Genomic DNA, 13,246 nt, shown 5'->3' with positions numbered 1-13,246 from the left:
AAGCTCAAAGTGTGCAGTGTGGGCCGTCACCATTTTGGCAGCGCATCACCGTGTGACTCTCCCGGACAATCGACAAGGGGGCAAAAAGGCAGGAGCTGGTTGCTGAAGCCACGCCCACCTAGCTCAACGACACTGTCAGCAGCGGCAATCCACCTGTCACTCAAGTGGCCACACCCTTAATTATGCAGAACTTTAAGGCTTAATATAATTAAAACGGATGAGATATATAAAAAATTCACCCCCCTCACAGCTGTCTTGAAGGGCAAAATTTGCTTAAACATTCTGCTGTAAAGTTGGGCATTTTGACATGGGGAGTCTATGGGATCGACTCCTTTTTGCAGCCAGCCTCAAGCGGCCAGTCGATGAATTGCAGTTTTAGTCACTTCCATGTTGGCTTCAAAAGAGAGAGCGGGAGGTTGCCGCTCGGTCAGAACTCAAAAGTACTACAGTGACAACTCTATATACAAGTGAAACATGAGGACTCATACCACAAAAGTTTCAAAACTCTGCTCTCTTCTGTCACATCATTGTCCTTATTTTCTATATTGCCTACGCATAATTTCACTGGTTTCTGCAGTAGATTTCACTATAAATAAACACATCATCCCTTACTTTTTGTTGTTTATGTTTACTTCTGTATGACACGTTGCCAAGTCCATGGTTTTCCCATGTGATTGGGCTAAATTTTGCTGTTGCCGTTGGTTGTTTTTCAACTATGCGGTTTGAAGCAACCTTACTAAAACAATATTTGCCGGAATGCGGGTGGGGTAGTTATGGACTAGATTTGAGAAGCAACCCTGTTGATATTGTTCTACTGTGCATGCAGTTCAGATCAGAACCATGTTCTGTTCACACTGGAAATCTGATATTGGCCACATTTAAAACACAAATGTGAACAGCTATGCAAAAAACAACAAAAACAAATCTGATCTGAGCAAAAATCATAATTGAGCACTAAGCTTTACAGTGGGAACATATAACCATAGTATGGGGTAGAATAGATAGGATGGATTAAGTAGAGTACATTTTTATAGTTTAGAGTTTTAAAGAGTGATGTAGAGATTTATAGCATAAAGTAAGGTTAAATATAGAGTATGGTAGAACAGATCAGATCAGATCAAAATGGTATGGCGTGGAGTAATACCTAGTTCAGTGGAGTTTTGTAGACAAGATAGGATGAAGAGAGTGTAGTAGAGTTGTGTGACATAGAGTTGAGTAGAGCTGTATAGTATAGATATGTAGAATAGATGAAAGCATATCCAAGATAAATAGAGTAGGATTGCATAAAGTAGTGCTTAGTTGAATGGAATTGTGTAGACTGGATTGGTTGAATATTGTAGATTGGACACTATAAATTAGATTTGTATAGAATAGTGTAGAGTTGTTTGGAGTGTAGTAATTAGGGTGGAGTAGAATAGATTTAAATACAATAATCTGATGTAAAGTAGTACAGAGTTAATGGAGTTGTCTAAACTAGATAGGATAGGCTGTATTAGGGTAGAGACTAAAGGATATTGTAGAGCTAAGTTAATTAGTATAAAGTGGAGTAAGTAGTGTAGAATAGAAGGATGGATCAGAATGGATTTCAAAAAAGAGAGTTGACTATTGAAAAAAGTTATTTTTCAGCTGGGAGGGAAGCCGCAGTATTTCAGCAGCATAAATAGTACACTGAACACTGCAGTAAATAAAAAACCATGTTGAGTCATTCTGAATGATCTGTCAGAGGCTCATCCAGCTCTACACACATAAACAAGTATCACACAGCATCCAAGTTGGAGAAGTTTCTCTTCCCTGTCTCCCATCCGATAATCCCTCACTTTAAAGCGCTCCGTGCATCCCTGAGCGTGCAGTAACACAGCCTCTAACTGATTCTCCATGCTCCTTTCACTGTCGCATTAGACTCCGCTTGTGTGTGTTTCTTTTGTGTTGCCCAGTCGCTTCTAAAATTTCCACATTGTTCACTCTCTGGTCTATGGGCATCAATACGTGTCTGTTTTCAGGCCCACACCATCTTTCCCCACCTGCTGCTTTCCTCCTAATAAATATGAAAAGAAGAAGGTTGTCTGGTTTTAGAGACAACCAAGTAGAAACATAAAATGTTTTTATGTTTTATAACTATTTGAGAGTATAGTGCTACTGATTGGGCGTTGGTTGTGGTTTCCGCCAGATTCAGACTTTTCTTTCATTATTACAGCTTTTTTACAGGCAACCTAGGTCATTTTTACATTTTAGATATTATATCATTATTGTTGCTTATTTTATTAACAATCCTGGTTTTGTACACTGAATGTGTCTTTGTTGACAGGTGAAAGTAGATACTGAGGTGACCACAGGAACTGGACCCAATAAGAAAGTGGCCAAGCGTAATGCAGCTGAGGCCATGCTGCTTCACCTGGGCTACAAGGCATCTACACCATTACAGAACACTCCGGAAAAGGTCAGTTTCAGTCAAGCTGCTTTGAAACTTTTAAGCTACAACTGCTAGTAATTATTATGGTACAAAAAACATGTAATTTAAATGAGTCAAAGTAGTTGGCTACACTACAAGCTCCTAAGCAATTAAAGCTACAAAAAAAAAATCTAGTAGGTTGCATTTCACATACTTTCAAAATGAACGATTTATCACAAATCATGATACTAATTAAGTATATTAGTGTTTATAATTTGGGAAAACTTTTTACACAATAATAATTAATAAAGTAAAGATGTCTATGATATATATAAGTATATATAAAGTATATATAAATTATATATATTTATATGTGTGTGTGTGTGTGTGTGTGTGTGTGTGTGTGTGTGTGTCAAATAAATGTTTATATTTAATTATTTTACTACTAAAAGATCATGATTATTATTTGTATTATTATTGCTGTGATGACAACTATAGCAACAATTAATTTGTTGATTTTAAACGGATATTTGAAACATCCACCATCCAAAGTCCAGGCTTTCTTTTTATTGCATCATAAAAGTATGAGGTCAACTTTTAAAGAGCCAGTAAGATGAAAATTCTAAGCTTCCTATCACTGTTTATAAGTCCTGTCTATTAGGCTTAAATCCATCCAAGGTTCATCTGTTTGGGGTGAATTATGTCTTATTCCTCTCACCGCGAAGCAAACAGTAAAATAAAATACTTGAACAGTCTCGCTGCTTCTTCTTCTGTGTGGGTGTATTCAAGCCGCGCGCTTCCGTTTGAATCTGAATAGTGCGTTCAGCGCGGGGGTGTGGTCACATTAGATATAATGAAGGGAGACATGAAAAACAGTCATCACATTGTTTTCATATGGATTACTTTATCACAGAATATCTGTTTTCGGCAGCACTTATTTAGTTTTAAAGTAGACATGTCAAGCTTTCTATAGATATCTCTCTCATGTCTCTTCGTTGAGTATTCACAGAGTTACAGTTCATTTTAATGACGTGTTTGTACATGACGATCAGCGCAGACAGGCTGCAGACAGCACACATACTGATAAGACGCTCGGGAGAAAACAGACACATAACTTCATAATCATACTTCGCGTTGTGATTCGGAGATGCTCGTTGTTCTAAATAAAGTTGGTAATGAACCCTCTTTTATGGCCAAACGCTTTGAAAATCCCGCCTTGAACTCACCGAGATTAGAAAAGCAGTCATCAGTGAAATGTTTTGAACACAACAAAAGGGATTTTTTGTGCTGCTCTGGTATTGTGGTGAAAATTAATTTTAGCCATTGGTTCTTCTGATCTTCATTCTTTGGCAGTGAAAATAAAACAAACTTGCCTTTACAATTAAAAACACACTGTCTCCTCGACATGATGCTATCACACCATCCAGAGCGTCTGTGCGTGGGGGTGAGGCAGGTCAGAGTTTTGTTTCTCCCAAGATGGTAGGCGGACATTATTATGCAAAGTGCTCCTAGTGACGTACATAGAGATGGGCAAAAGATTTGAAATTTATAACGACTCGTTTCAGCGATTCAGAGTCGACTCCTTACTTTAGAAGCCAATAACTTTATAAATCGTGTACTTTTTGGTTTAATTACTTTGCACATTGTTTACACTGATGGATAGCTACATCATACACTGTAATACAGGTAATTTTTGATTTCCCATCTGTGTGGCTCTTTAATTAATTAATAATTGTTTTGTTTTTTACATTTTGTTAACATTTCTGTTAGTTATCTTTCTCATTTAGCAAACTAATTGTCTCAGTAAAGTAAATAAATTAGATAAGAAACATTCAACTGAATAAATAAATACAAATCAATAGTTTAATTAAATATTTATATTTAATAATTTATTTCACTATTATAAAATATCACAACACCGGCTGAAAAAATACTAAAATTATTATTGGAATGAGAATTATGATAGAAATTATAATTATAATTAATTATTATTAATTTTATCATATTTTTTTATCAGGGGTCACCAGGCTCTGTCCTGGAGGGCCAGTATCCTGCAGAGTTTAGCTCTAACCCTAATTAAACCCATTTAATCAAGGTCTTACTAGGTATAATTGAAACTTGTAAGTTGTGGCAAGTTGGAGCTAAACTCTGCAGGACACCAGCCCTCCAAGATCAAGTTTGGTGACCCCTGATTTAGATAAACCAACCACAATTTTTGAGATTATATTGTAGCACACTGACATTTAATTCAGTGTTTTTAAATTAAGGTAAAAATTCTGTTGTGTTGTCTTTCTTTTAACAAGTTAATTATCCCATTTTGCCGCCACATTCAGAATGAACAGCGTAGCGGGGTATTAATGAGAGAGTATGTGAATGTATACACTGCTTCCTGTTTCGGTGCGCACAACCTTAATCTTTAAATCTCCCATCTACTTAGTCTTTGCAAGTTAGAGACGCTTATGTCGTGATGTCTTCATTTGGTAGCAATTCTCCCTTTCTAATGGAAACAAGGGAAAGCAACTTGTCTGACATGCATGAAAAGGGGTTTGCTAAACGGGCCCTCTTTTTCTCTCTCTCCATTTTTCCCCGATCCTCTATTATCTTAACATTGGCCACAGATGGACAACAAAAGCTGGAATGGACAAAGGGCTGCTTTTCCCGAAACAACGACCAACAGTAAGTGTTTTTCTCTTCATCTGTGTTCCCCAGTGTAGGTGATGCTGGGCCGTTTAATCTATTTGACTGATAAATAAGAAACCGAGTCGGCTCAATCACAAATACGCTTCTTTGGAGAGCCTGTGAATTCCTCCTATTCACTTAGACTTATGTGCTTTCCCAGGGGGTCTGTGAGACCACAGTATTACACACTCACACACATCAACCACCCAAACACTATTCCAGGGTACACCCGTGGTCTTCCAGGCGGGTTTGCACACACACAAACATATCCATTTTCATGCCATGCTTGACTGGGAGTTCTGAGGATCTCTTTTAGGACTGAAATTCCAAGAAATAAGGTTCCCATTAGGTCTTCAAATATTCCCAACTGTGTCAAAGAACTTTTAATGGGGGCTCTTTTTAGCGCCTGTTTACATTTCATACAAAATCACATAATGATGCAAGTAACTGAACTGTGTTATAATGACCATTAACGTCTGTTTTAGTTATGGTTATGTACTGCATAGCATACAGATACCCAATTAGCCTAATAGATTATACACTATGCATGCACTTACTTTAAATGTAATAACCATTTTTATTGTAATTACATAAATGTCAAAAGTCATTTTATTTCAGTTATTAAATAAAAAAAACATTTATTAAAATTATTAATATTTTAGGAAAAGTACACCCAAAAGCTAAAATGTCTCAAAGATTTGTTAAAGATGTAAATGAGTTTGTTCATCAGAACCGATGTGAAGGCATATGAGCACAATATAGGGGTGCACCGATCACAATCGGCCGATCGTTATGCGCATCTCGTCAGTAAAGCCGGTTCTCTAATCAGTGGTAAATTCCATCAGGAGCGTGATTTCACATAGAGCAGCTGTTACTACACAGATCCGTTGTTAACTGAGAAGTTGCGCAAATCCACGTTCATTTTCAGCATTTATTTGCGCATCATCTCAGTTAACAACAGCTCTGTGTAGTAACAGCTGCTCTATGTGAAAGCACGCGACTGATGGAATTTACCGCTGATTAGAGAACCGGCTTTACTGACGAGATGCGCATAACGATCGGCCGATCGTAATCGGTGCACCCATAGCACAATATATCACACAAGTAGCAGTGCAATATGGCTGATTGCGTTTATACAATGGCACGAGTGTGTAAAAACGTAACAAACAACAATAGAGTGTCTTTAAAAACTAACTTCATAAGTAGTTCATGAGCGCTGAGTGGCTGCTGATGCCCTGGAGCTCACATCTTTGAAAACGTCAAAGCAAATTTTCCAATAGACGTGATCTTAATTAACAAACTGCATATCTGAGGTCTAAACTAGGGCTGCATAATAAGTCATTAGTTACTGGACAAACACATTGATAAATTTTCGTTCAGCCCTGCATCTGGATAGTCTTGTGTTTAGAGGGCAGATGTGAGCTCTTAGATGTTTTAAACCGTGCAGGTTTGTTTACCACATGCTGCGCTTGTGTGAAATGGCTTTAAATGTGTGCATTCTATGTAAACAAAGACACCAAAATCATACGCAAATGAGCTTCTTTAATAGCCTACTTATGAAATGGATTTCATTATAATTGCTATTAGAATTAAAAACAGTGCAAAATACGTATTTATTTATTTTATTTTAATTTGTTATTAAAAATTGTGTTGGCCTTTGTAAAATACGGGACAAATCGCATCAAATATTGTTTTGACACAGGATGCATAATATTACCTTTATATACGGGATGATTCCATATTTCAAGGGACGGCTGGCAACCCTAATAATTTTCTGTATTTACATAAATTTTGCATCATAAAACCATTCTGAGATGCAGGTGCATTAAACCACTTACACTGAGTCACCCACAGCCGTATGCTCGAGCAGTCTTCACAAACAAAGCCTGCGTCAGCATTTGAAATTGAAAGCAGCCTTCTGTTAGGGTGGTTCATATTTAAAATATATAAGTCCACTGCATTCCAAACCTCATAAATCATGAATTTGTAGAGCATTTTTAAGGAAAATACTGATAGGCGAGACCGCACACTTCAAGTGTAACATCGAGCAAAGGGTGCATCTCTCACAGCGCATCCTGTACAATGAAGCCTGCGAATGTCCTTGTAATTCACTTCAACCTTGCCGAACTTTATGAAAGATTCTTTTATGGAAAGTTTGAGTTGTGTTTGTGTGAAGAATTAGAGGCCAGCAGGATACAGGTGTTTCTAAAGCAAACTTAGCAATATCGCACCTCTGGTTAAAAACTAAGTTCAGAATCGATTGTGAAATTCTCAGAATCTAACCAGAATCATTGGAGAGAGATTCGTGATGCATCCGTGCGTAGATTTTTTTCCCACCAACCCTACTGCCATGACACTCCCTATGAGAAATACTGCAAGCAGAGTGATACAAACGGTGAAAGCACCCTAAGGAACAACTGACTTATTTGCTTAAAATTATTTTTAACTTTTTATGTTTGCTGTGCATATCTCTCACCTGATTCCGATGAGACAACATTTTTTTTTTTTTACTGGCGAAAGCAATGTTGTGAATAGAGGACTCTATGCCTGGTCCGAACCCGAGTTCAGTTGCTCCCCCATCCCCCTGCCCCCGCTGGACTGTGTTCATATTATAATATTTGAGTCCGAACCACGGTTCGCTTGCGTCATCAAGCCAGCAGCTGTTTAACGACAGATCCTCTGCAGTGGTAACAGCGGTTCACTTCCGTGATTTGGTACGATTGCATTCACATAAGCAGCGAACCGTACCAGAGTTCACATGAAGCGTACCCCCAGACCACCGTTTTTAAGCGGACTCGGGTACGGTTCGCGGGTGCGCATCCGAGTATGGAAGACAGCGTTCACATCATCCAAACAAACCGAATTCTGACGTCAATCGACCCTGGGTGCACACCAAAATTGCTAGTGTGAAAGCACCCTTAATCTCTTGTGGGTTATTGTGATATTTTAATCGCTCTCTCTGATGGCTCCCATTCACCGCAGAGGATCCATTGTTGAGTAAGTCATGTGATAATGGGTTTCCCCAAATCTGTTCAGATGGAGAAACAAAGTAATCTAGATTCTGGATGGCCTAATGAAAACTCTTCCTTTCATCTGTTATCATTTGTTTTATTATTTACTATATAGTAAACAGTTCTACACATATTGTTTTACTGATGTTAGTGTGCTCTTGATATAACTATAACTGTAACTGATACTACTATTAATGGAGACCTGATTTTTGAGTAAGGACCCAATTTCTCCCAACATCGGCCAATGATTCCCAGCTCTGACTTTGAGAGATGAGAAATGATGTAACTGGCAACGTTCCTGCGTAGCCGGCCTGCAAACAAACATAGCACATCATGTCTTTGTTTATGAGTTGTGCCAATATATTTTAACATCCTAAGTAATTCAAATCACTCTTATGCAATCACAAGCTGCTTTGATGTGGCTAGATGTTGTGTAATGACTAAAAATCATAGCAGTCAATTCACACATATGACATTTGTAAATAAAATCATTTTAGACAGATGGAGAAAACAAACAGAATTAAGATATACACAGAGTGTCTGTCAATTGAGCATCTCTGCAAACAGCTTTGTGATTATAATGGCAGTGATCTAGTTTTGGTTTGCGTCACTCTTGCCAGACTGAGTTGTAGTTGTTGTTGTGAACTTGCGGACATTATTACACCCCTGGCCTCTGGCATTATTGGGTCCTGATTAAATTTTTCCAGACCAGTCTTTTTTTTTCTGCTGTGGAAATATGCAGATCTGGCACTACTTGACACTTGAGTTCAGGATTATATGAAATTGCATGATAAAAAAAAAGAATTTAAATCATCAAATGCTAAAACAGCCCTAACAGTAATGAAGGTTGCAGAAATGGTAAAAAAAAAAAGAGTGATACGACCAGCATCCTCGTATAAACATCTTAATTGAATTTTCATTGAACCGCATTGTGTAATTAAGCAGTTTTGTTGCTTGATTTGAAGCAATGTTTGACAACTGCTTTGGATGAATCTATGAAAACATCAGCTTCTCTAAATTGTCTTTAAATCAGGTCACTCGTGGTCTAAAATTGGAGTATATTTGACCCAACTATGTAGTGACATTCCTGGAACTTGCACACATGCTGACGAAAGCTCTTGTCTGATGGAAAAACCTTTATTATAGTGCTTGCAGCAAGCAGTTCATTTTCTTTCTTACAATTCTACAGTTAATTCAGCTTGAATCGCTTAACATACTGTAACAAACTACATTCAACCATTTTGTAAATAATTTCTTTTGTCTGTCCGTAAAAGCCTTAATTTTTTAAAGAAATTTAAGTTTAAATTAGGATAGAAAAGCTTAACTTAAAATATGCTGTTGAGAATTTCTCCTTGAATTACAACATTGTAGAATTTGCTAACTAAATTTAGCTTAAATCAGGATTTTGGGTTCAAAATCAGTAAAATCAGTAGCAAAATTATTTCCCTTTGTCCCTCTTTTTATTAAAAACAGTAAAAATATGTGAGGGACTTAATATGAAAGCAAGCATTTAGCTTAACACTTAGCTGCAACATGTAACATGATTTTTTGTAAAGGTTTTATTTTTAATCAGTATTATGCCACAAAAGTTGGTTGGGCTTAGGTTTAATCATGTACATCAGTCACACATGAATCAAATAAGTTAAACTTAATCAACTCACGAACTCAATGAAGTCATTTTTAAGTTCCCCAATTAGGTTGTCTCAAAATGATTTTATATGGTTCCCTGGCAGGATTAATACATCCAATTTCATATATTCAATGAATTAAAAGATTTTAGTACTATGTAGCTAACAAGCTTTTAGCTATCAATAGCACATGTTAGCATGCTAAATGCTTAAGCATTTAAACCCTCCTTGAGCAAAGCAGTAATAACTTGTACTGTAATGGTCCACAGCATAAGCCAATCCCTCCACTCTTCTGCACAATGGTAACTCGGTGTATTTTATATTCTTCTTATCATTCCAACAAAATAGAACATTGCTACAACATAACATTAAACACTATCAGTCTCCACTTTTCTCATATTGCTCAAAAACACATACAATAACACTTAATTTCATCATTTGTTAGTCTCCTCATTAAGTTCCAAGTAAAGTATTCTGGGAACTGCAGTTTCAGCAAAAAATTATTTTGAAGTGCTTGATTACTTGGTTAACATTTACCCTAAATAACTGAATCTAGTAGAAGGAATTTTTTGTTTAATTACATTAATCGAAAGCAAAGAAATCAAGTTGAAAAGAGAAACCGTTTTGTTGCATAGATATGATTGGAGATATGGAAGGCATATATGGCAATGGCAACCAAAAATTGTATGGTTTACCAGATTCTTCATAATAACTTCTGTTGTGTTCAACGGAAGAGAGAAATTCATACAGGTTCGGAACAACTTCTGGGTGAGTAAGTGATGATTGAAATTGAATATTTAGGTGAACTATCAATTTAACTTGTTAATTCTAGACAATTCCTTTAACAAGATAGTTCACCCAGAAATTAAAATTCTGTCTTTAATTACTCACCCTCATGCCGTTCCAAATCTGTAAGAACTTCCTTCGTCTTTGGAACACAAATTAAGATATTATTGATGAAATCCGGGAGCTTTCTGACCCTCTATAGATAGCAAGGGTACTACCACGGTCAAGGCACAGAGAGGTACAAGAACATTGAAAAAACTTATTAGCAAATTATCATTTTTATCATCCCTTTAAGCTTCTGTTTTTGTTGACATCTGTTTCAGTGCTGAATCGGTCTTATGAAGCAGCATATATATATATATATATATATATATATATATATATATATATATACAGATGCTTCTCAATAAATTATAATGTAGTAAAGAAGTTCATTTATTTCAGTAAGTCAACTCAAATTGTGAAGCTCTGGTATTAAATATATTCAACACACACATACTGAAGTAGTTTAAGTCCTTGGTTTTTTTTTTAATTTTGATGATTTGGCTCACATGTTACATGTTGCAGCATAACAAAAAACACCAAAGTCTCAACAAATTAGAATATGGTGACATGCCAATCAACTAATCAACTCAAAACACCTGCAAAGGTTTTCTGAGCCTTCAAAATGGTCTCTCAGTTTGGTTCACTAGGCTACACAATCATGGGGAAGACTGCTGATCTGACAGTTGTCCAGAAGAAAATCATTGACACCCTTCACAAGGAGGGTAAGCCACAACCATTCATTGCCAAAGAAGATGGCTGTTCACAGAGTGCTGTATCCAATCATGTTAACAGAAGGTTGAGTGGAAGGTAAAAGTGTAGAAGAAAAAGATGTACAACCAACCGAGAGCAGCCTTAGGAGGATTGTCAAGCAAAATCGATTCAGAAATTTGAGTGAACTTCACAAGAAATGGACTGAGACTGAGGACTGGGGTAAAAGCATCAAGAGCCACCACCCACAGATGTGTCAAGGAATTTGGATACAGTTGTCGAATCTTGATAAGCCACTCCTGAGGTGTCTTACCTGGGCTAAGGAGAAGAAGAACTGGACTGTTGCCCAGTGGTCCTAACTCCTCTTTTCAGATGAGAGCAAGTTTTGTATTTCATTTGGAAACCAAGGTCCTAGAGTCTGGAGGAAGGGTGGAGAAGCTCATAGCCCAAGTTGCTTGAAGCCAATGTTAAGTTTCCACAGTCTGTGATGATTTGGGGTGCAATGTCATCTGCTGGTGTTGTCCATTGTGTTTTTTTGGAAAACAAAGTTACTGCACCCATTTACCAAGACATTTTGGGGCACTTCATGAGAGAATCTATGGGGTATTGTCAAGAGGAAACAAGAGAAACATTAGACCAAACAATGCAGATGAGCTGAAGGCCACTGTCAAAGAAACCTGGGCTTCCATACCACCTCAGCAGTTCCACAAACTGATCAACTCCATGTCATGCTGAATTGAGGGAGTAATTAAAGCAAGAGGAGCTCCTACCAAGTATTGAGTACATGCACAGTAAATTAACATACTTTCCAGAAGGCCAACAATTCACTAAAATGTTCTTTTCGTTTTTTTAAAATTGGTGTTATGAAGTATTCGAATTTGTTGAGATTGTGATGTGGTGGGTTTTTGTTAAATGTGAGCCAAAATCATCACAATGAAAAAAAACAAAGACTTAAACTACTTCAGTGAATTTATTTAATACACGAGTTTCACAATTTGAGGTGATTTGCTGAAATAAATTAACTTTTTCACGACATTCTAATTCATCGAGAAGCACCTGTGTATATATGTGTGTGTGTGTGTGTGTGTGTGTGTGTGCGTGTGTGTGAAAAACATGAATTTGGAAATTTTTCAATGCTGCACCAATGCAGCATAAACTTCTCATGTTAAAACACAATTATCCATCTTTCTCTTCATCTGTCTGTTTTTCTTTTGGCCTTTGCTCTGTTTTGGAAAGGATCCATTCTCCAGCTCAGCTCTATCGTGCTGGTGTTGTTCGACTCCATCTATCTCCTAATTGACTTCACAGACTTTCTCAACCGTAGAGTCTTTAATGTCAGAATAATGCTGGTTAATTTACGGTTCCTGAGATCTGCCAGGGAGAGAATCAACGTCTCCAAGGGGTGTAAACTCAATTCAGAGCAGATGTACATGTCAGTGACCTGCGAACTAAGTTTTTCCTTTCCACCCTTGTGAACACAGACCAGGTTCTCCAAAACAGATTTATGGTACCTTGTCCGTCACTGCTAAGTGTGCAGATTTATATCAGCTGCATTTTGACTTTGTAAGAGCTATGATTTTAATCCTTAGCTCTGCATTCTTGAGTGTTTCTTGAACTGTGGACTCTCTAAAAAAAAAATTAAATCAGAGTTTCACATTCTCACTGGTTGTCCAAAAGTGTGTATACATGCATCGCAGAAGAATTTTGGTCAATGTTATATTTTTTGATTATTTTCACCACATTACAAATGTGTTTAATTGTGTTCTAAAGTAGAAATGATGGAAATTGCATTTTAAACATTTTTGGAATAAGATGGCTGGATAATTTTTAGCTTGTGATGTTATGTATCCCATTGCATTGGAAAAAAATAAAAAACAGTGGAAATGTGTTTGTTTTAATAAAAACATACCTCATACCTTATTGCTTAAATGCCTTCAAAGTGACGTACAGAGCTAAATGCCCAGGGTTGGATCCCTCTCAAGAGTGTAATGGTACAAAAT

General features: G+C 37.0%; 1 protein-coding gene across 1 annotated transcript in view; it reads left to right on the top strand.

The window, feature by feature from the left end:
* The window catches only part of LOC113042319 (double-stranded RNA-binding protein Staufen homolog 2-like), a 115,081-nt gene that overhangs the window by 45,485 nt on the left and 56,350 nt on the right, over positions 1-13,246 (top strand). The window contains exons 10-11 of the mRNA XM_026201075.1: positions 2,306-2,437; positions 5,008-5,065. Of these exons, the coding sequence (XP_026056860.1) occupies positions 2,306-2,437; positions 5,008-5,065 (190 nt within the window). The remainder of the gene's footprint in view (positions 1-2,305; positions 2,438-5,007; positions 5,066-13,246) is intronic.

The sequence above is a fragment of the Carassius auratus genome, chromosome 24 (genome assembly GCF_003368295.1).
Source record: "Carassius auratus strain Wakin chromosome 24, ASM336829v1, whole genome shotgun sequence".
Lineage (NCBI taxonomy): Eukaryota > Metazoa > Chordata > Actinopteri > Cypriniformes > Cyprinidae > Carassius > Carassius auratus.
This window is presented reverse-complemented; position numbering and strand designations above follow the sequence as displayed.